This window comes from Aulostomus chinensis, chromosome 22 (assembly GCF_037954235.1).
Source record: "Aulostomus chinensis isolate RoL2024-O1b breed Wild chromosome 22, RoL_Achi_v1.0, whole genome shotgun sequence".
Classification (NCBI taxonomy): Eukaryota; Metazoa; Chordata; class Actinopteri; order Syngnathiformes; family Aulostomidae; genus Aulostomus; species Aulostomus chinensis.
The window spans coordinates 7,675,512-7,700,000 of NC_141341.1; the positions used below are offsets into that span (position 1 = coordinate 7,675,512).

The 24,489-nt window shown below is 42.0% G+C and overlaps 2 protein-coding genes across 9 annotated transcripts in view; one reads left to right on the forward strand and one right to left on the reverse strand.

Moving 5' to 3' along the window:
- Positions 1-19,863, reverse strand: rnf19a (ring finger protein 19A, RBR E3 ubiquitin protein ligase). 5 transcript variants are annotated; one of them, XM_086194192.1, is made up of 11 exons: positions 19,570-19,860; positions 19,294-19,503; positions 11,268-12,147; positions 7,600-7,808; positions 7,303-7,450; positions 6,939-7,101; positions 6,087-6,201; positions 5,621-5,779; positions 4,300-4,519; positions 3,964-4,107; positions 1-3,715 (listed from the first exon to the last, which is right to left on the reverse strand). In XM_086194192.1, the coding sequence occupies exons 3-11, from the start codon at positions 11,873-11,875 to the stop codon at positions 2,935-2,937; spliced, it is 2,547 nt and encodes an 848-aa protein (XP_086050318.1). In that variant the 5' UTR covers positions 11,876-12,147; positions 19,294-19,503; positions 19,570-19,860; the 3' UTR covers positions 1-2,934. The 5 variants fall into 5 exon arrangements, with proteins under 5 accessions (XP_086050318.1, XP_086050321.1, XP_086050317.1 ...); XM_086194195.1 differs by having other exon boundaries at positions 7,303-7,447; positions 19,294-19,863; XM_086194191.1 differs by having other exon boundaries at positions 19,294-19,860.
- The window catches only part of ptpn2b (protein tyrosine phosphatase non-receptor type 2b), a 16,052-nt gene continuing 9,506 nt past the window's right edge, over positions 17,944-24,489 (forward strand). The window contains exons 1-4 of one of the 4 annotated variants that reach the window (XM_086194198.1): positions 17,944-18,053; positions 21,889-21,979; positions 22,103-22,203; positions 24,435-24,489. The exon at positions 24,435-24,489 is cut by the window's right edge and continues 44 nt beyond it. In XM_086194198.1, the coding sequence (XP_086050324.1) occupies positions 18,045-18,053; positions 21,889-21,979; positions 22,103-22,203; positions 24,435-24,489 (256 nt within the window). In that variant the 5' untranslated portion in view covers positions 17,944-18,044. Of the gene's footprint in view, positions 18,054-19,150; positions 19,405-21,129; positions 21,376-21,888; positions 21,980-22,102; positions 22,204-24,434 lie in introns of those variants that run through there. The other 3 variants (XM_086194199.1, XM_086194196.1, XM_086194197.1) reach the window with 3 other exon arrangements.

Sequence of the window (24,489 nt, forward strand, 5' to 3'; positions counted from 1 at the left end):
ATTGAGACTTTTATTGTTGAAGGATATGCATTTACATGCACATTAGAAAGCAAATAATTAGTAAATATATACTTTTTCAAATAGCAAATGCATTTATTTTGACCAAGCTAGAAAATAGACCTGGCACCATTCTTCAAATAACAATATAAAAGTCACAGGAAGTAAACCGGCCTTTTCAAACAAGGTGGGGACGTCCTTCCAAGGGACAACTGTCTTTTAGTGGACACCACACATGACCGACTCAACACACCCAGACGGCTCATGCTCATAGTAGCTGGTTGACATCACGGCAGAGAGTGAAAACTCGCTCAAGCTGCACTAAGAATCACGTTTTGCTTTGGATAAAAGTGGTTTTATTGCCAACAGGAGTCCAGGTGAAACCCAAAAGCTGACTTGGGGACGGCAGATGGAACGACCGAGTTCGAGTAGGAAAAATAAACTCAGATTTTAGGGAACACCACCGTTCTTCCTCCAACAACATCAAAACACTTTGGTTCCTTAAAGACACAAACTCTTGCCACTGATAAATGAATCTTTTGTAGTACATTTCTATAATGGGGGACATGTTTTGCTAAATTAGTTGGATTAGTCCCATAGCCTGAGAGCAGTCTTTGGTAGACCACAACAGTTAGTGTTAGCTCGGTCTCGTAGCACTCAGAGGAATCAGGGTTGGTGCATTGGAGGAGGCAAATATAATCACTTCTCAGGACTTTGTCAAATGAGGATATACACAACAAGAAAGGGGGGGGGGGCATTTCCCCAAAAGGCACTGAGGGTCCAAAAGATATAAAAATAATTTGCATCAATCACTTGCAAGAATTTAAGAAAAACACTTTAGCACTGAGGTAAAATATACCCAAAAATGATCGCTTCATTTGGATATCACATCATGGTAAATCAGGGAAATACGTAGACTACATGGGAGCAGGATTAGTTTCCGTTTCCTTGACTGACAACACCTCTTTAATAGTCATTTGAAAACTTCATACTGTCACACCAGTACTTCTGGATGATGATTCCTAAAAGAAGCCATACGAATGACAAGAAATGCTCAGGGGAATGCAAGACCCTTTCCATGCTGGATGTGCAACACCAGTGGAGCTGGTGCAAGACTGCTGGGCCACAAGGCATCCAGGTCAGAGGGCTTAAGAACTGAATGATGCTGCCGCCTCCCATTGTGCACTCCACACTCTGTGGAAAACATCTACCATCATACCAGTGCCCAAGAAACCCCGCCCCTCAGCACTACATCACTAGCAACCAGTTACACTAACCTCCGTAGTGAAGAGGCATCTGGAAAAAACTGAGCTGAACATCATCCTTCTAGACAGTCCACAACTGGACCCCAACCAGTTCGCCCGTCCAGCCGAAAGGAGGACAGAGAATGCAGTGGCATGCCCCCTTCACTTCCTCCTACAACACTTAGAAGCCAGACTCCTCTTCAGTGATTTTAATTCCCTTTCAATTCCATGCAGCACCACCTGATGATCCAAGAATTTTTTACTTTGACAGATGGCAACAGACCACTGGAGTGGGCACTGTAATATACTCAGCTTCCATCACCAACACTGGAGCCCCACATGGGTCTTTTCTGGGCCCACAACATTTATGACAGCCCCTAACCCATCACCACACACCTCAACTACTTGGTCATACTGACACTCTTGGCAGACAATTATTCTGTTGTACACCATCAAGACTTTCTCCCATTTCACACAAGGATGCATGAACAATCTGCTACAACTGAATGCATATAGATGTGTTTAAAGGGGTAGATGTGCATCTGCATGGTTGGGGTATGGGGCCGTGCATGAGATATTCATGTACGCTACAAAGAACTGGAATGGAAATTTCCCGAAAGCACAACAAAGTTACATATCTCCAATTCCAAATCTAAAAACTGGGCTTCGATTTCGTATTCTGGTACATTTTGATGAGTGGCCCACTATTCTCAAAACATTTGCATAGGTGCAACCTACAACAAACAACTGAATCCTTTTTCTCCTCGTCTTCTGTCGTTGGGAAATGGGCTGCTCTCTTTTGGGCAAGCTATTGCCCTCAACAGATGAATCACTTCTATTAAACTGACGATATTTAAAATGGAGGAAGGCTCTACGATTCGAGTCCTCGTCAACACAAATTCCACCTGTTTAGATTAAAAAGTTTGGACCCACACAGGGCTTCAACATTAAAACCAACTTTCCCCAAAATGGAAAATAGAAGTAAGCAAGACACAAATAAACAGGAGTCACATTTTAAACAAGAGTGAGAATAAGCTGTGTTCTTATAAGATGATTAAGAAAAATAAGAATGTGCTACTCTACGGACTGGTCCCTGTCAGGTTCGGACGCTTGACAGAAGGGTCAAAAATCCTTTCGCTGTGCCGTTTCTCAGCAGCACAGTGACAACACCTCCATTCCAGATGTAAACCCTGATGGAAACCAGATTCTTGTTGATGTGACAGAAGAGAAGAGGCTTTATATAGCAGCTCAATTTACTATTGAAAAGACATTTTACTTTCTCCTGAGCCAGCTTCATCAGTTTATTTTCTCCAAGCTGGATCAGCCTTCTGTAATATCCCAACACACTTGAACTTGCTTTGCACCTGTTCACATACGTTCGGCTCTACCAACGAAAAGCCTGCTCAAGTTAACACTTAAGCTGGCTGAAGCTTCAAGCTCACTAGACTCTGTCTCAATAGATCAGCTTTGACTTCCTCCCATTTGCTCACAACCGCTTTCCTTCCTTGACCCTCTGACTGTACAGACATTCACATAATATTCCCGCCTCCACAGCAGATTATGAGTATAATTTGACTCGAAAGCATTAACCCTGATCACCAGCCTCCCAAGATGGGTCAAGATAGCAGGTTATAAATCAGTGTCAAGCAAGCAGTGGTAACAAGGACAGCACCAGAGGGACTGACAGGATCCTCTAGATGTCCGTCTGTATACAGCGCTTCCTGGTTGGGCTCACAGGCTGTGCGGCGGACTTGTTGGTTTCTTTTGCCTTCTCCGTCTTCTCTGGCTCAGGGGCAAGGACGTCACCTCCGCTCTCCTCTGTGATGTACAGAAATGTCCCACTGCTTCCCTCGTGTGGTGACGCAGGTGGTGATGAAGACAGCAGGCGGTGGGTGAAGGCTGTATGGCTACTCTGAGACGGATAATGCTCCAGACGGTCATGCTCAACCTCTGGCATGGGTGTGATGGTGCTCTCACCAAATGCGGTGGGAGGATGAGGAATGGAGTCCGTCGGGCCAGAGCAGGAAGGGTGAGCTGGTCTTGAGGTTTCGGGGTCTGAGCAGCTGAGCTCAGATGAGAAGTGGCTACAGTGCGAATCCGCTACTGAGGGCAGGCTGCCACTAAGGGATGGCGAGTCAAACTCAGAGGAGTTGGTGCTGCGCTGCTCCAGGAGCTGAGCATCCATCTCTCCTCGTGTGCTGCCAGGTTTTGTTTCTCCTTTGCTGCTGGATCTTTTCCAGAGCTTTCCTTTACTTTTCTTGTCCCCTGAAGTGGAGGGCTCCTTTGACCAAGGTGACGAGGGGCAGCAGTGGTTATCGTGCTGCGTGCAGCAGGGGCACGTTCCACCAGTAGCACCTTTGAGACCTGCAGTGCTGCTGCTGCAGCTGGCTTCATCCAGGCTGCTGCTGGCACTGCTATGTCTGACCTTATTCTGTTTGGACTCCACATCTGCCTGCACCTCCAGGCTATTGTCTCTGTAAAACATTATCACCGACATTTAGCCAACAGAATGACAACAAATCTGCTTAGTAAAGCACAAACATAGCAACTGTTTCTGTTATAAACATCCAAAAGAGACAAACATGGAAGATTAATACATAGGCACTTTTGGTGGTATGTGGCAAATCGAGTACTGACAAACACTTTAACCAGATGGAACTACGTTTTTAAGACTGAAACCAGGTGCAGCAATAAGTAAGATCAAGATGTTTGAAGTGCTGACCTTTCGAGGGGCATGTAGGCACTTAGGATGGATCCTGCCATGGCTTTCGTGCTTGCGTTGTCACTGATTGTCCCGAGACTGACGGTTGCTGATTCTCCACTCAGACTGCATCGCTCCTTCTGGACATCTGCCTGCACTTCCATCCTACAAAGAAGTTCCTCAATTATTTATTTGCTCCAATTTAAACAATCTGTGCTTAGTGCTCACGTCCACAATCGTGTAAAAACCCAGTGCAAAAACAGTTTTTATTATTTATCATTTTGAGTTATTGACGCAAATAATGACCGCGTTTTTGCTTTATTTAGAGCTAATCTCAGTGGTGTTCCAGTTGTTTACCTGTTGTAGCAGCTCCCAGACAGGCTGCCAGTGATACTGGTACCAGCAAGTGCTGTGGTGCTGGCATTGTCACTCATGTTGTCCCGCTGAGTGGAGCTCATCCCACAGCGCTCCATGTGGCTGCCGCTGACACTGAGGCTCAGGCCCGTCAGGCCTCCCACACTCGCTCCATCACCGAGGCTGGGATTGTTGAGCCGCGTCTCAGCCACTGAGGTTGTGTCTACGAGGAAACAGGGTTGTGAAACGATTTGGTCATTTGATCATTTCAGAGGTCTCCTTATCCAAAAAAGGGAACAAAACATTACTGCAACAATAAAGCAAGTCCAATGTGTCCACCTTAAGGTCTGTCACTTGACGCACACAGGGTTGCTTAACTTGTTGAAACACAATGCAGCAAACTGAGTGAAGTTGAAGCTCACAGAAAGAGTGTGAGGATTGAAAAGGAAAGAATCAGGTCAAAGGGATAATGCGGATTGAGCAACAAAGATGAAGGAGAGCAGGTCACTCAAGATAAAAGATCCAGGTCGAGGCTTGAGATTTTACTCAAACCATGTCAATAACTTCACCGACTTCTTTAGGCTTTACAAAGAATCTCGTGACAACAGATTGATGAATTAATGCTGTGCTCATAATGACTCATGATTGTCCTTCACAGTATTGATAGAATAATCCATCTACCTCTAAACCTCCTGGGAAGTCCGGCCTCACACAGCCATCAGTGAAACACACACACACACACACACACACACACACACACACACACTGAAAGGACAAAGCACTGATATTTCCAGCAGGTATTTCACACCCTTCACACACCTCAAATAACATCTGCGTTTCCCATCAATCTGTTTGGGCACTTCAAGGGCTACTAATACTGTGCATGTACTTACGGAGGCACTGACACATACAGACGTATTTGTGCCTGACAGACAGAAAGGCATGCAGACACATTTGTGAGAACAAACACCACACAACTTCTTCTGCTGAGGTTGTGAAATTGTTGCTGGCATTTTCTTAACCACAAGATGAAAAATGGTAGCACATAAACCTGTTTACAGAGTGTCTGTCCGAGGAATGTGCATGAAATATATGGAAACAAGGTCAATTCTCAATTAAGCGACTTACCCTTTGATAACATTTGATCACATGAAATATTAATCAGATTTAACTGAGCGATTAAAAGGCTTGGAAAATATCTGAACCGTGTTTTTACAAAAACAGACTTAGTTTCTTTATCCTGTGTGGGTTTTTTTGGGTTCTGGAATGTTGGAGATCAGTGGTGATGTTAGAATCTGTGCTTCCATCAATCAGTGGTGCTCACCTGTCGCTGCAGCCCCGCTACCAATGTTATCATTTTCATCGTCAAACTCGATTCGCACCCCTTTGCCGTTGCCGGCAGACACACCACAGCCGCCGCTCCTGCACAGTGAGATGGGGACGACTCCGTAGACATACGCCAGCATGATGGGAACACCGATACCTGCCCGACAGGATGGAAAAATGTACATCTTGATACAATTTTAATGTACTAACTCAGCCACAGATGAAATGAACTGTAAATATAAATCATAATCCTCTCTGAACACTGAAATGCATCGCTTGATTGACGCCGCAAAATAGACACAAGTATGATGTATGTATTTTGGCCAGTTTCACTTCATATTGTACTTCCCTTGTAATACAGACTCACCAAGGAAACCCTATTAAATATTTATAGGTTTGTTGCGAGGCAGATGGTGGATGAGTGTCAGAGGAGAAGTAAAAGACAGAAGAAATTTCCTCCTTACCAACAGTGACTGCTGCAACCACAGGCGACACAATCACAGACAGCGTCACGCCACCAGCTATAACCAAGTTCCTCTTGTGTTTGGAGATGTCTTTGCCCTCATAACGATTATGGATCTGAGAAGGAGAAGATTTATTTACACCCCGAGAAAACATCTCTAATATACAAATTCTAAATATAAAAATGTGTGCTGTGTAGAAGTCACAAACCCACAATTTCACTTTAACTATGGAAATTCTCTTCATATGAACATATAATCTGACGAAGTTTCAGGACGTTTATGAGATACACACAGAATATCCACTACATTATATATTTTCATGAGTCTTTCCTTTATTGTCCTTAAGTCAAATACAATCCAGTTGACTCTTGAGCCTCCATACTAATCAACAGCCAACATTCAAATGACGATAAATAAATAAGTCAGATCAGATTGGCATTGCTGTATTATTCCCAGTTATTGGATTATTGTATTCATGTAAACACACTCATTGTTTATAGCTTAGTTTCAGAAAAAGAAAAAAAAAATCTGAAAATCTTAAGATCTCAACATTTTTAACCTATCCCATGAATTAATGGGAATAACTGCCAAGCTGCTTAACCTGAAGTTTGAGCACAAAGTACAAGTGAAACAGGATTCTGAGATTAGGCACCACAGAGAGTTTGGTACACTTCTGAAGCATATTAGAATTGCAACAAAAACCCACTAACATTATAATCGAAATTAGAGCCAGGATTTCATTTCCTTCAACACGTCCTGGTGTTTGTCTTTGGTCTCTCTTGTTTTGAGTAAACTTCTGTTATTTCATATCACTTCACTTAGCACACTTAGCTGCCTGGTGGATGTCCTCACCTTTCTGCCTACATACACCGGGATACCAATGATCATTGCAGGGATGGCGATGCCGGCGATGAGAGCGATGCCCACCGGCGCGCCCACCAATGTGCCGAGCTGCCAAAGAATCTTCTTCTTTCTGCTCCAGGGCTTCTTCCCCCAGAAGGTGCAGCCTGATGGACTGATGGGACAGACAAAGGAAACACAGTCCAACAAAAGACAAAGATGAGAAACAGAAAACCTTCCCTCGTGTAGACGAAAATCATATTAGCAAGTAACTGACGGCACTATGACAGGTTTGAGTAGGTCATGCAAATACCCCAAATAGGTGGGATGGTTAGATACACAAATGTAACTGATACTCAATGCAAGACAAGTTTACCTCAGGTAGTGCAGGTCAGAGATCTCCTTCATGCAGAGCCAACAGAACTCACAGCCGCAAACAGCACAGGTCATGTGATTACAGCTCCCATCATTCATCTTGATGATGTAAGCAGCGCAGCGAGGACACGGCTTGATGTCATCACCTGCTGGGGTTTGAGTGATTGAGGAAAAGCCAGAGAGCCATTATAGATTTCACTGTTCTTTGCTAATATCTATTGCGCCGACGTTGAAATTATGCTGAATTTAAGGCCTGGAACACTGGTCGGGTTAGTCTGTGTCCAGGCATCACATTTACCTGCAGCTCCGCTCTCTTGACTGTAACTGAGGGAGGAGGACCTGAAACTCCTCAGGCGAAAGTGTTGAGCCCTTTGTTGCCGAGCAGTGTCGCACGTCTGGTTGGGATGCCACAGCTGTTTGCAGTGGTAGCAGAACTCTGTCCCACAGCCCTCACGGCCACATGTGATTTTTGGGCAGCTGGCACAGCCAAAAGCAATGACTGCATAACTGGGAGAAGAAACAACACAGTCAAAAAGGTGGTGAGAACTTGTCAGTAGAGGGGCATTTCTGTAGTTGCTGAACACAACACTAGGGGGCAGCACGGATTAGATGCCAGTGCTGAGATTACCTGTAGTTTGACAAGACTGGAAAAGATCAGTGTCCCTCATACTTTCAATAAATAAATCCTGCACTTCACATCCAGCTTCTAGAGAGCAGTTTCTACATAAACACAGGAAACTTACTGTCCATGGTTTCACCCATGAGCTCTGTTACAACAACTCATCATTGATGCAATTACTTTTGCATGCCTGCATGTCGCCATCATCCCCCTCATCAGCCATTAGAGTGATCAATTTTAGAGCCATTAATGAGGAGCACATGACTCAGCAGAGACGATATGTATTTGCTATTTGGTTATAAACGCAGAGGAAAACCTTGATTTGAAGACTCACTGACATGCTCCAGTAATTATTCTCCAACATAAATGAGTGAGAATAATCAAAGCTCCTGAATGCTAGCAAACCTGCTTCGGTCACATCTGGTTTAGATGACACATTTGTATTTTATTTAAGAGAGCAGACTTGAGTAAGTGAATATTTGTAAGAGAAAACGCTCTTAAAACTTTTCTTCAGCCTCCCCTGGTATGGTTATCATGGAAACCACCACAAGTAGGAACAAACTCTGGCTGACATTTCTGTGTGCAACAGTAAAAAAAAAAAAAAAGGCTTTAGTGTCTGTAGCGTACATGGAGTCCTTCAGCTGACTTCCTCAAATATTCACATTGCTAATTGTAGACAGAACAAAAGCCTACAGCGAGGCACATCCATCAGTACAAACTCCTTGATAATTATTATTCAAGCAGAAATAATGGCGCCAGATGATATTTGTGACCGAGCTGCTGAGCGATACACAGAGTTGTAACTCAAGTCTGTGTATAATCCAGTAGACATGCTAACATCAGCTAATACCAGACAAGCAACAGTGAAGAAAGTGGGTGTTACGTAAAATCTTGCTCAAGCTCTGCAAAGAAGAAACACTTTTAAGTCTCAAGTGTGATGACAATCAGTAAATGCTGGTTGTAAACGTCTGCATCCCATCATAGTTTAATACAACATAGAATGTCTGGAAATATAATTAACAAGAGATAATTTCTCAAGAGCTGGGAACGAAGAACATTTAAGGTTGTCTGGAAGAGGAATGAGTTGATGGGAAGGATCATAAATATTCAAATATCAGTTCTCACAGTACAACAAGGTATATTGAAGGATTTTCTTTGCCTTATGTGGAAAAAAATTGAACATTAACAGAAAGATCGAAAAGGACAAAAAAAATGCTGATTTAGTTCATGGAAAGTTTTGATCAAACTGTTTTTCCCCTTCTCTTGGCCAGATGAAGGAAACACAAATAACAGCAGCTGTAACTGACTGCCGTCACAAAGACATTTACACTGCTGTTTCACTTTTCACAAGTAACTCTACCATCCAGTGCTGGGGGACAGGGTGCATGGGCAGCTTATATATGCTGATAAACATTCAGTCTAGACACTTTCCAGGCTGTATCCTCTCACACTTTGGTGAGGCAAAGTGAGGGCAAATGGTGTTTAGGATGGGAGGACGTCCAAATGGGCCTGGTATTATTATCATCATCATTCCCCACATGCATTTCCTTTCCTGGACACATTTCTTTTTGCTTTCCTGAGAAAACAATTTAGTGTGATGCTGAAAACATGTGACCACACAGAGAAGCCACAACTATGGAGCTGCGCTGTACCACCGAGCTGACCAACTCAGTCAGAGCGTGATTCTACAACGATAAGGAGTGAGAACATGAACCAGTGGTGAGCTGGTGCTGAACTGTTGATGAGAACTGAAAGTAACTGATGAAAGAGCCATTATTCCAACAGACAAGGTCAGCAGTGTTGATGCAACAAAGCCATTACTGGATTCAGCTATCAGTCAAAACTGGACTAATGAAAGAGCTAATGATGACTGAACTGAATGCAGGGAATGTGCGGGTGGAGCTGCTCCACATTTCTATGAATACATGAAGTGTTTTCATGCATTCAAGAACATTCCTACAGCCCCAAAAATAGCCAGCGCGAGCAGGTTTGAGTATGTCGAATGCACAGTCTTTGTCATAGCGTGAATCATGGGTGAAAGTGGGTGACCTGATGAGAAAGGAAACGCATCTTAACACTGGCCTCCGTTCAGGCTCTGGTCAACAAATTGTTGAATCCCTTCCAGTGGCCAACAAACACGACCCTGACCTAACCCTTCCGACACGGTTTTCTCTTCACTTCCAGTCAGATTATTTTTAATGGCTATGGGAGAGTCCTCATCTGATATAAAGTTCATGATTTATTTGGTTATATAACTACTGTTTTGTTTTCTGGATGACTAATGGACGAATCACTAAGACGTTAACTTTTGTACATCAGAAAACAAACACAACCATTGACCAGGGTTTACAAATAACGACACATTTCCATTCATTCGAGGCAAATTTTCATGACAGTGCATCCTTGAAAGATGTGCACAAACAAGAATAGAAATCCCTGTAGAAATGTATCTCTGAGATTCAACTGAAGTTATGACAAGCTGTGTGATAAAAAAAAAAAATCAGCATTATCCAGGATATTTTTGTTGAGTAAAATTTAAATCAGCAGCTATGCCGATATATTTGAGAAACTGATTTCCACTACCTTTCCAAAACGTTCTGCATTTAATTTTTTTTTTCCCCCAGGCCTGCACTTTGCCATTTTCAAACGTAATGACTTCCCAGGTTTTCCAAGACCATATGAACTATTAAATATTCTCTGTTGATACTAACACAGTAAACACACATGATCATTCGTGTGCATTGGGCAGGTACGTGGTAGTGTGGTCGTATGATAAAATGCAGAATTGAACATCACAACAGCTGGTAGCACAGAGAACAAGGTCAGTAGCAAAAGTAATTCATTATTAATGTTTCCAGTAACCTAAAACACAGTTAGTGTGGGGAGGACAGGCTAAAACGTAATATTTATTTTGTGCTTTCAGAGTCTGTTCAAACAAATGGGTGTATACTGATCCCTTGAACCTATGACCCACCACGTAGTTGGAAAAAAATTCTCCAATGACAATGGGCATCATCGTGTTGCTCACATCTTTTATGGATGACTCATCAGGCTGACAGGTTTTTCACTGCTGCATGTTATTTATAACTCGGGCATCAATGCAGAGGCTGGGGTGAACTTCAAAAGGCCTGAAGTTATCTTGAGGTAGATGAAAGCTTACTGCGTTATTTTGGGACGAGTGTATTGGCTCTGCCACAAAAACAAGCACATCTCAGGAAATAAAGAATGGAGGGAATGGGAAGTTGTAGTCACCATGGAAATGATCACGCAGGTCCGAAACGTCTGCACCAAACTGATTCATTGGAGTATCAGTACTATGGTTATCCCATGAAATCCCCAATACTCACCCACAGTCCGGAGCAGGGCACCAGCGGCAGTCAGGTTCAGCCACCAGCCACCTCCTCAGCATGAACTCCTCGTACTTCTCCATGAGGGCTCGGTCACCCAGGATCATCCTGATGTCGTGGGGGTTGAAGCGCTCGGAGCACTCGGGGCAGCTGATGTTGACTCGAGACTCCGAGATCTCGATGCGGAGATACTGTCGCAGGCAGTCCGCACAAGAGCGATGGTGACAGGTCATGATGTCTGGGAAGCGCTCACGTGCATGACGCAGTAGGCACAGCGGGCAGTCCAGTAACTCTGGTGAAGACCCGGACGCTGATGAAGTTGAAACTACTCCCGGGGCTGAGTGGGCAGACGTTTTATCAAGAACAGTCTCTGACTGGACATTCTCTGTGCTGATGATACCATCCACTCCAGCTCCACCTTGCACCGGTCTGGACTTGCGCTTGGGGTCACGCTCAGGCCGACGCCGTCGACCAAAGAGCGCCTGAAGGGACAGACGTCTCTTCTTGGGGGTCTTTTTAACAGAAGGAAGGCTGACAGAGGAGGCAGCGGAGTTAAGGTCTCGCTCTGAGCCAGTGCTTCCATGATGCTGCTGGTGCAGGCTGCTCATCACGCCAGGAGAAGCTCAGCAAATGTTTGGACCAGAAATCACCACATCGGGAGAGTTGGTGAGAAACAAGGAGGGGGAGGAAAACAAAGAAAGGGGCAGGGGTTGAAGTAACAGGAAGGCTGGGGTGAGGGGTTGGGCTTAGCCTGAACTAGGACATGATGGCTGAAAAACTGATTTAGGAGGTCTGCAAGTTGGTGGGGTGATCCGTCCCTCGCTCAAAATTGTTTTCTCCTCATATGCTGGGACGTAGATGTTCAGATGTATGACAAAACCTGAGGGGAAGAAGGAAACCAGAAAAAGATCAGGCATTAAACCCGAGCTGAATGCATTAACTTTTAATGTAATGCTGCACAAAGCAGTGGTGTGTTCATCAGAATGCATGACAGCAAAATCTACTGGAGACAGAACACTAAAATGTGAAAAGTCTGAGAGTGAGAAACACTGAGCTGAGGCTAAGCCATCCCTTTGACAATTATGATTTCTCTGGCAGGCTTCAGGCATGTTCTCAGGCGTGTCCTGTGTGTTTTTAAGCATGCTAGTCTGCTGTGTTTGAGTCAAGTGTAAGTAAAACTAGACAAAACCAAGTGTTTTTCCACAACAGATCCCTGATGTGGATACAGCTGTGTCAGTGTGCTTTTACAGCAGCCACACCTTTGCCTCAAATGCTTCCACATGCTCTTCTACAAAACATGAACTACTTAGGAAATCTCATCTGGGGGAGCAGTATGCACTTGAAGTAGATGTGAGTGATGGCTCGAAACCTACGCGGCTAGAAATAACCCAACAGCCATTGTTGTTCAAATTGATTAGAACTTACTATTTATGTACACAAAAGACATACAAGAGACAATGAAACACTCCAAAATGCCAAAACCAACCAACACAGGATTTGTGGTTGAGTTGCTATGCAGGCTTTCAGGAAGTTAACAGATCCGAAATTCTGAGTGTGCATACACTGTGCATGTATACTGTATGTATGAAAATAACATTCGAAAAACACACGTCAGGTTTTTGTCTCACACACTCACTTCTCCCCATAGCACAACGTTACACAAAGGACTGACATCAGCGAGACCTGTTCAACATTTCTGAGGATCATGCCATTTCAGTCATAAGGTACACACTTTACTATTGACCATACTGGTCCTTTAAATCAATTTCAACACCATGGTCCCACTCTTTCAAATACATAGTAAGTGCCCTTATTTGGAGAATATCATTTTTTTAACTTCTAAAATCTTAAAACCACAAGAAGCCAAAAAAACTTTCTGTAGGTTTTCACATGTCCTCTGATGACAAAGTTGTATTTTCAGTTATATGACAACCCTTAAGGGCAAATAAACAACATGGAGGATGATGGATGAATTCCCTCTGCATGCTTCAAACTTGTGTTTGTCATTATGGCCTAATGGGACTATGTCTACTATGTCAACTGGGATAAAAGTCCTGCAAATCACAAGAGCTCAGACTTGTTCCCTACAAACGTCTGACTAGCGGTGGCTTTTCCTCTCCACGTGATGACGAAGAGGCAGCAGTAGGTTTCACTGGATGACTTAGGAGGGTTTGTTGAAATGGACTTCAAGCTACAGAACAGTAGCTTGTACAATAGGTACATTCAGTTTGTTGCCTCGACCACCCTTGTTGCCTCCTACTTATCGACCACAGATTCTAACATTGACGCAAAGCACTGAAATGCATTTTGTTATGAATGTTATGATTTAGTAGCCATATGATCGTATGGCAGAAAAATGGACACAATGGAATATGCCACTTGCTAGCAAGCTAATAGCTAATGAATATAAAGGTCAATGTAATCTTAATTATTTTTGCCCTAATTATGCTTTATCCCTGAAAAAAAGAGAGAGAAAAGAAACAGCTCTGGTTTTTATGATGTCAAAATGGGGACAATAAAATATTTCAATAGCCATGGTAAATAATAAGAGAATTCCTTTCTCTTCAATACATGCAGTACTTTAGTTAAACGGGTTCAACTAAATCTTTAATTTTGAAAATAACGATACAAAGAATGGAAAGGTTTTTAAACCATAATTACATCTAATCACGTCATCAGCAATGCAGCCAAGTTGTAAAGGATAATGTGTTTTAATTTGTGGTTCTGAAAGTGTGAGTCAGTTCTGAAACCAAAGTCATCTGAAACTGAAGCACAGACACCACTGGGTAGTTTGCTCATGCTTGTTCCTGGAGTCTCTTTGCTTAGAGAGGAATATTATGTGAAATAAGAGATATTGGTATACTTTCTGCACATAAAAATGAGTAACATTTGTTGTTCTGTGAATGGGCTCCACAGAATTTTTTTCAAGCACAGTCGGGCACCTTTTTCCAACTGTGTGTCAGATGTCATTCACTAAAAACTTAATTTACTGATTAAATTGTGCAGCTGCTTGTAAATCTCATCCAAAATGTACAGGGTTCTTCCTTGGCTCGTGTTCTATCCTTCCTCCAAGTTTCATGAAAATCAGTCAGGTGGTTTTTACAACATGCTACTGAGAAATATACGGCACCACAAAGACAACTTCCTTGGTGGAGGTTACTTCAAACCCGAGGAATAATCAAACTGGACAAGCCTGCTTTACAATTGCACTGAGAGTGGACTTCCAAGTAACTGAGGTCAGTGTGGATGCTTCTGTGTGTGTTTGCGTACACATGTATCTGAGTTCTGTGGCTCCAGCATTATCACATGCAAACTCAGTTCAAACACACAAAGCTTGTCCCAGTTCTTGAAACAACCCCAGGCCAGGACGCCTACAGCAGCAGAATGAATGGTTTCAAATCAAAATTTCAAAATTCTTAAATGAGCTGTTGCAAACGGGGATTTGGCATTGATTGTCATTTTGCAATTGACAGGAATTGTAAAATGAGTGGTTTCTCCTGGAGGGTTCAAAACAAAACAAACGTGTCTTAAAATGAAACAGAAGCATACAGTGGTGGCATCACTGGATGTAACAAGTCCTGCCCTTCTCCACAAACCAATAACGCCTTGGCTGCTGTGTTGCAATAAACCAAATGTATTTAAGGTTGTAATTTGCAAAGAGACAAGGTGTGTTGCCAAATTGCAGTTGAATATTTTGTTCCATCGTGTGACCACACTTGCACGCCAGTCTACATTTTAGATCTGTAACTTTTCCTGACAGTGAAATAAAGCTGTAAACAGAAGATGACTTGTCAAAGAAACATCCTGAATATTGCCATTATTAGACCTTACCTCATCCCCCCACCCCCCGCGCAGTTGCAAGTCCTTCCCTTGAACTTGTCAGTATCACACTGGCCTGTTATTTGCAGCATCGCCTTGAATCATTTGAGGGTTACAACATGTCAGCACGCACCAGTGAAACGTGTCATCACCATCACCCAGAGTAGAGGCAACATGTAATCAGAGTGATACTACATCTTTGGAAATGGGGAGCTTAAAGCACTTTCCTACAAAGCCTTCATCACGTACGCCAATTTCCGGTGACATTCCAGTCAGAGGACAGACTTCCTGAACATGACAATGAATTCACTTATTATGATTATGGACTGAGGTACAGCCAAAACCCTGGACTAAACCAAACTTCTTGAAAAGCCCCCCCCCCCCCTCCTCCTTTACATTTAATTGCATATTGTAATCATTTACCTTCTGTATCAAAAGAAAATATTCCACCCTTTTTTTTTTTAAACTGTCACTGATGTTTTCAGAGGCAGACTTTCCTTTGCAACAAATCCACACTGGGGAAAGGAGCTATTGTTAGACTGCCCAGTACTCATCAGGCATAGCCCAACTTTCTGTCAGCTGGACATGGAAATAACCCTGTAGCTTAATGAAACTCTATTTAGCTTATTATCTGCCACCCAAGTATAATAACAATGTCTGACGTTCAACAGCGAGTGGAGACAGGTGGCACGGGTGGGAATGCCTCTGCGGTTACAATTTCATGTCCAACCATTACTTTTTCTCCATGCAACACCACCAAAACACCATAAAGCAGAACTTCCCATCTTCTTCTCTACACAGGGGAGCCCTGACGAGGACAGAAAGAATTCAATATTAAACTCATCACAAAGCCAGACGCTCTCCTGTTTCAGCAACTGTCATCATGTCGGGGAATTTCTCGACTCCAACTAAAACCACCTATTCGCTCCATCACAGCTGGAGAGTGTTTTACGGAATCACTCTTCCAACAACCTGACAGAAATGCTGAGGCTCTCCTGTGCGTCAGCAGCAGACTTGTCAGCCGTGGAGTTTGTGGTGTGTATACAGAGTTCGACTACCTCTCCGTGCTTGTGTTGCGTTTCCTACCTTTGCTCCTTCGTTAAGCCCCTGGCTGCCCTCTAAACCCTGCGCGGTAGTTATAATGAAGCATGAACAACAGCGCCTTATTATTGTAGCAAGTTCCTTTAACTTAAGAGTGATTTTTTTTTAAAGCACCACAGCTTTAAACACAAGCGCAACTTTTTAGATTGGGCTGAAACTGTGACCAACTAATTACCATTCAGAATCACTCAGTGTATCCCTGGGAAAACCACTCATCTTCCAGAAAATGGAACTGAAGCAAAATATCAAGTTACAGAGAGTTAGGACTTCTACGACTTCCAACTGACAGGGTTCGTATACAATTTTGCGGAAACATTTCAAAGACTTTTCCAAAAATTCTGACTTCATTTTTTAACAACTTTTGTAAATCTTGCCATTTACAAATGCTACGACTTTTCCAGGACCCCAAGAACCCTGAATCAGATTTACTTGAGCTTATCCCAAACAGACTGCAGGGGAAAACTACCATCTTTGTAAACATTCTACAGATTTTTCAGTGTATGTTTTGTATCCCCCTTTAACGGGATTGTGTTTTTGAAATGAAGAGGTTTGAATTCTGAGCCTAACTGCATCTCTCTTGACCAAAAGAAGAATCTGTGCAGCATGGGTGGCATTAAATGGAACCACTCCATTAGCCCCCTACATTATGAATCTTCAGATGACTACACAAAGTGAAGTCCACTCACTGTCTGTCTTTTCGCCTAAAGGCTTTTCACCCCGAACAGCAGGGGAGCAGGAAGCAGAAGTGTGGTTTGATGGGGGGAAACAAACCTCATCCAGATTGTGCTACAATGAAGGAGAAAAAAAAGAGACCAAAAGCTATTCACTGACGGTTCTGTGGCTCAACGTTCCATCAATGCTACAGATTCAATGAGCTGAATGCCTTCAAATCTATTTTGGAAGGAAACATAAAGGAGAAAAGTGTGAGAAACTGCTGTCTGACCCCCGGTTGGCTCAAACTTCAACTGCTACGTTGGTGAAATAAATCTCAGGAAAAATCTAAACAAGAGGATCTCAAAACCAGAATGACATCATGATGAAACATGTTTGAATACATTTATCAGCAATGGAACTAAATGTAATCTTGATTCTGTGGCATCACAATCGACACTTGAAGTCGTCTTTGTTTTCCGTACGAACAGTTATAAACAAGCCGGGCAAATTACCACACTTCTTTAAATTGTGTCAGAGAATAAGGATTTTAATATAACAACTGAGCACCGTTGGACTTTTACACAAAAATACCACAATACCACTTTAAAAACGACCACACCGTGATGGTGCTTTGCTCGTTTACATAGAAACAAACAAGGCCAGCATACTGCCGATCAATCAACAGTGAACGTATGCGGTGTTCCAATGTGGAGACTCAGAAGTGTCTGTTTTTTGGGGTGAGGTAATCCACCATTCAACATAGATGTGATTCAGCACTGTGTTTACACTGTAAGCATTCTGTCACTGGATTTTATTTTGGTCCTGTCAAGATCGGCCCTGCATCTAGACAGTGACAGTCCCACAATAGCGGAGACGTCTAAATATACACATACAGTTGAATCGAAACGCCAACCAAAACGTGGATTTGGAGACTTGTGACAGCTCTTATAATATGACAACATTAGTTCAACATCAAACACACACATTTCAAAGATCAAGCAAAACTAGGAAAATCTAGTCACCCTGTGAAGCCAAATATGACATAAAATGTTCATTTTCTGTTCCTGTTGAACAAATGTTTGCTATCTCAGTCATTGAGCCAAGGGAGACATCAAGATAATGCTGGAGATATGAAAGAAAGCAACTTTGGTTCCATTCTTGGCTTCTGCTGCCGGGTTGTTCACCGAGGTCACAGTTACACCAATGATCAAGGTATATGATTTACAGATACAGCTTAAAATATATTGTTTGGTTCTACTCGAAGAACAAAAGCATTCAAACGACGTGTAACTGAGATTGTCTGAGCCGAACTGTAGCAGTCTACAGGAACAGTGAGGTTTAATCCAGCACGCCAGCTGTAAAAGCCTCACAGTAAATAAGGAAGGACGGTGCTCAGGAAGTGCTGTTGTCTCTTCAACACAATACGGTTGGTAGGTTTCAGTTCACTGGAAATTTGGTGCTTTTGAGGATGTGCACTTGTAATATTTGTTACAGTTCCACACAATAGACACTGAATGTCATAAAAACACCCATCAGGACACCCTGGAGGCTAAAGTGATATCCTTTAATATCTTATTTTTTCAAATTAGCTGTTTAGAAACTATGAAAATCTCAGCAAGGTGGAGCAATAGAAAGCAAGGTATTTGCACAATTATGAGAGGTGGGCACTTCCTTGCTTAAAGACACACTGAAAAATTTTTTTTTTTGATTAGCTAAACAATTAACTGTCCTCTGACTAACAGTTGAAGCTTTGGATATAAATTATTTATGAAAATAAAAAAGCCATTTCTGACTGAAACAGTCTTCACCGTAACATCACACTAGCCAGCTTTGATTACTTGATTTTAACTGATCAAAAGGAATATATCAAATGTAGAGTGGCTCCAAGTTGCCTGGAACTCAGTTATTTACACTAAAAAGAACGTTAATCTTTAGCACGAACCCGTGACTGCAAACCAATGAACGTTATCGGATTTTTACAATCCAGTGTATTCAAAAATCCCCACCGAGTCCGACTGACAAAACGTCTAGTTTAACAAATACTAACTAGATTTAGACAACTCACAAAACGGTTAAAGAAGCGCCGTAGTTGTCATTCGACGCTGTCGACAGAAAGGATCAATATTTGTTTACAATTTCCACTTGGCTAACCAGTGTTAGCCTGCTAGCTGCCCAGTCGAACTAGCAGGAAGCTAGTGTTTCAACTTTACTCGTCCTGACAGTTAAAGACTCGCTGAGTTAAAGTCAAATGTTTGTCATATAATCGATAACATTGTTAATTTAGATTTTGGCTGGACAGTAACGTTAGCTGTGGGCAGAGGATGAATCTTATTGATTGGGATCAAACAATTTACAAGCTAACCAACAAAGCTTAAAACTGCTAGCTTCTCGACAGCGACGAAGAGGAAGTTCCCCCTGTGATAGCCCGTAACCAGAACATACCCATGCTTACCGTTTAATTCAACGCAGTTTGCTCAAACTCCAGAGAAGAGACATGTCTCCCTATAGCAGTCCGCTGTGCTTGGACGAATTGTTGCAGAGAAAACTTCGCAGGACAACCAGGGTACGTCGCGTCCCCCCCTGAGTGAGTCTGTAAAGGGCCTCTCTCAACCCGGACCCTCCCCACTCTGTGACGGAGTAAACTCTGTCTGAAGTCACACAGCTGGAGAAAAAAACCCCAACTTAATTCTCTCAAGGGGAAAGACGGATTGTCTAACTTTTCCTTTACCTCGAAGAAAACTGAAATTCTCTCTCCAACGTCTCCAGGGGATTTCTTGTTATAGCATCTTGTTTTAACTTTGATGTTGAACCGCTTTAATAAAATTAGGTCTAAGTTGTTCAAGTTTGAATGACAGTGCAACATGTATAAAGTTATTTGAGGGAATAAAATAAATGTTGTTGTTTTTTAAATCACCGTACGTTTGTGGTAGTAGTCGCATGGAACATTTTAAGAGTACGTGTTCTCTGACGAACACATTCAGCTGTTGCATGTGGTCATGACTCGGGCACTTAATATGGCGGAACCCTGACTAGGATGCACAAACGACGTTAACGTAAATAGGGTGCAGGGCACTTTGGAAAAAGGGTCCTGCTTCTTCTCGGCGTTCAAGGATCTCAGTCCAACTTCGCAAGTTGCATACAGCCAGCTACTGTGTTGAAAGTTTGCCTGGCCATGATATTTATTAATCTGAATACAAATTGAGTCTAATTTCGTGAAGTTAGGGTACACAATCGAATCAGAATGTACACTTCCGGGTGAGAACATTAACTTTTCAAGCTAAAATATTCTCTATGTAAGGGTTTAAATGACCACTCCAGTTTTGTTTTTTTTTTGTTTTTTTTTTGAGGAAATGTGGATATACAATCCTCCCTGGAGACAGTTACCATTTTCTCCTCCGTGTGTTCAGAGCGACATTTGCTTACCACTAGTTAGCTTAGCACAATGAATGGTAATGGCTGGGGGGGTGTTAAAATATTTCTGTCAAAGTAAGAAAGAAAAAATCACCCTTATCTTCAAAATAATTTTGAGTTTGGACAATTGTCCCAACGATGGTGCTGATAGCTATCAGTCTATGAGGTGCCACTTTCTGTTTCAGATGAAAATGCATGAGACTGTTTCTCAACTTTCAAAAGAACAAATAAAAGAAAGATGATAGATAAGATGAACCAAGTATGGAATTAAAGCAAACCTACGTTAGGTTAACAGGACAACGTAACACTAGAAAAGTTGCTTTTAACCTCTTATCAGTGCCAGATGAATCAGATTACCATGTGCACTTTTTAAAACTTTTTTTTTAAGGGAACCAGCCTTAAAGTTAGGAAATCAAGTCATAGAATGGTTTGTAGATATTTCATATTATTATGTCACCATTTATCATGTCATTAATTTTCTTCTAGCTTTCATTTTTTGATTGTTTGCATTACAACAAAAGCAGTTAGGTTATGTCAACTTGAGCTGTGTGAAATTATTGTAAAATACATTTTTTGATGTTTGTTTTCAATTTATTTCATCACATTTTTAGTTTGGAGAACTAAAAACAAAAAAGTTGCAAAAACAAAACTAGCACCTCATAGCAAATCCTGATTAGTTATCTTATATACAACATTATTTTGTTAAGATAACATTTCATGAAAAACTATCAGAACACAGAAGTTCAGGTTCTTAAAGTGAATTTGAAACGTTTATATTTTAAAAAAATGAGCGCTTCTGCAGTAAGAGTAGTACTACATCTTCTTGTCGGTAAAAATCTTTGCTGCCGTTGACAGCTACTGGAGGACCTCTACTGGCGCATGCGTACGAAACACCTGTTTAGACGTCAACTCGAGAAAACGGACAAACAGCTAGCGGGAGGTCGCTAACGTAGGGAAGTAACAGTTCTTACTAGAAAAGCTTTACCTTTCTAAGTAAAGTAATGAGGTAGATTGTTGGACATTTAATCACACAAACCTTTGATGCACTGGCATTGCGTGGGTGAAAATGGACCAGGAGTTTGAAGGCATAGAATCAGAGGGCCGGTGGCAAAAACTGTACCAAGTAAGTCTCTTAGCGTAGTTAGCTAATGCTAACATAGTCAACACTGGAAGCGCGGATTTCAGAGACCGAACCAACCGTCCTGTGTGCTCGTCAAGTATCTGACATATAGTTCACAATTCGTCGTTATTCTTTTTGTTTAAGTTAAACCTTAAATCACATTTAAGTTTGTCAAAACACACTACAATAGTTGTTAATATTTATAGTTACAGAACTATCGTCTGCCATATGACTTCCGCCGGGGAGTAGTTGATGCCGTCCATGCTTTCCTAAAATACATTATTTACAAAGTAATCTGGTTGTCTTTTAACTTAACTTTAACGCTAAAAGCTAATCTCCCTCCTTGTGATCGTATCGACTGAGAGCGCAAGCAAACAGGGACCCAGTGTCATGCTTCTCCGCTCGCTAGTCATAAGTGCTATAATTTTTACAATCACGCCATAAAACCATGTGGGTCATGACACTCTGTGCACTTTTCGATTTGTCACATGTATACAACCGTTTTGTTGTTTTCAGGAAATCAGGGCTCAGTCCCACGAGTGCTCCTACAAAGTGGCGAAATACCCGGAGAATCGAAATCGCAACAGATACAGAGATGTCAGCCCATGTAGGTACACATTTGAGTAGATTCAAAGATGCTCCCATGTAGGCTGGATTTACTTCTGAATGTTAGTATGTGTAAATGGATAACACAGCCCCCTGACAATTGTGTATTAAACTGTCTCTGCAGTTGATCACAGTCGGGTGAAGCTGGAGAATACAGAGAATGACTACATCAATGCAAGTCTGGTTGTGATGGAGGAAGCCCAGAGAAGTTACATATTGACTCAGGCAAGTCCAAGACGCATGCTTATATGGCAAGAAAATCATTTTTGTTTCCATCTGCTCATATTTTTTTTTTGGGCCTTTTATGACAAATGTCACCATCCTTTAATTGTGCACAGCCAACGTATAGAAACCCTTTCATCGTCTGCTCAATCAGTTCCCAACTGCTGTAAATGTCTAAGTGGATACTGTCTCCCATTTCAAGTGTTGTCATTTAACTGCTGGCCAACAGACCCCAGAGCCCCTAAAGCAAATTACTGTGTATACTGTCAAAGCAAAGAGTGTCCGGCTTGACTGAAGTTAGCGGACCAGCGGCGACGATAACATGTACACAGATATTCCACTTTTATTCAGACAATGTCAATATTCAGAATTTGGGAAGGGTCACATAAACACCTTATTCTGGTTTGGTACATGGAATTTGGCCTTTTTCCAGAATTAAGTTGGGGTTTTTTTTAGCTTAGCTTTAGCTTTTAGCTTAGCATATGTGGGGTTTCCTGATATTTGCGCTGTTTAGTTGAGTATACTTGGATTTGTATACGGCACACTTGGTATATGCGCCTGGAGTCAGGGTTTTACATCTGTTCATGTTAAACAACCTCTTTCCTGCTTTGTGTTATTTATTATTAAATATGTTGGAATGAAGTCAGGATACAATGAACTAACACTTAGTATCAGTTTCTTTCATGGATAAGTATTAGGAGTAATTATGACTGTAAAATAACACTTTTACTAGACAGAAGGGAAACAACGACGACAAACTTTAGTTTCTTAGCCTTGTTAACAGCTTCACTGGAATATTGTCAATTGAGCATAAAGACAACAACAGGAATAATAGTGGAATATTGAGTGCACGTAATTGTCGTTTGTGTGGTCTGTTAGAGATGTAGTCTGACTTGAGTGAAGGCAATGTTGTTTGTCTACTTTACATGACCGCCCCACACACACACACACACACACACATACAAATCAAAACTGAGCATCATGATAACAGTGAACACTATCTCCGTCTTTAACGTCAACTCGTGACCAACAGGAGAACTCAGATCTCTGTCACCGTGTTTGTTTTTGGTGTTTGCCTGTCGGGTTGTCAAGGTTGTGCAGGTACCCACCCTTGTTTTCGACACAACCGCTATCTAGGAATCAAACATCAAGCGTCACAGTGGTAGTGACATGAAAAAAATGTCCTTGCTGATCTTTGTCTTAAATGCTGATTTCAGACATTCCACCAGCAGCATAGAAATGAGTTAAGTTTTTTTTCTTTTTTATAAGCTGTCCAGTTGTGTTTTTCTTTTATTCTTCTTTGTTTTTGACTGACAGGTGGCACAAATGTTTTGGCTTGTCATGATTTTTTCTCGATTTTCTAACTAATGACCTCTTGAAAGGGCTTGCAAGGGGAGCCACATACCGACACAGGTCAAACCCAGCAAAGCCCCATGTAAAGAAAAATCAAAAGCAACAACAATTTTTCGCTACACCTAACAGGTCTGCCCCAAAATTGATTGGTCTCTTCTTTCGTTGATGCTACTGTACAACCCTCCTCCAAGTGTATAAATTCAGTTTCACCCCTGCTAAATGAAAAAAGAAAGCACTGAAAATATGAGCTCCTTGGAAGGGGAATGATATTTTTGCCATGACTTCTGGATATCAGATTGAAATGTTATGATTTTGATTAAAAAAAAAAAAAAGCCAGTTATTATTGAATTGGTGTCATGCTCTTACAGTACACAGGTTGTCTTCTGGAAATAAAAGGACCCGTAACTAGCTTATTTGTTCATGTGATTGCATGGATTATAGCTTTTCCAAGTAGTACATCAGCCTGAAATTAGACAACAAGCAAACTTTTTTGAGACGTTCTCTCACAATAAAATCAATTTGAGTCCGTATCAAAGCAAGTTGACTTCATTTACACAGGGGGAGAATCTTTACGGACAATCTCTGATGAGTACAGACGCTCGCTTCAGCAAACATAAACTAGATGAAAGACCAATTCAATCTGGGCCCTTTCACAGAATTCCAGTTAAACTGCAACGGCTGATAGCCACTGATGCTTGGCATGTTACGCAGCAAAAGTTGTGGTCATTGTTGATGACAGAAAGATTATACATGTTGCTGCCACAACTTTTCCACTGGGATTATTTGGTACTTCATCATGAAAATGTAGTGTGTGTGTGTGTGTGTGTGTGTGTGTGTGTGTGTGTGTGTGTGTGTGTGTGTGTGTGTGACATTGTCCACAGGGTCCCCTCAAGAACACCTGTGGCCACTTCTGGCTGATGATCTGGGAGCAAAAGA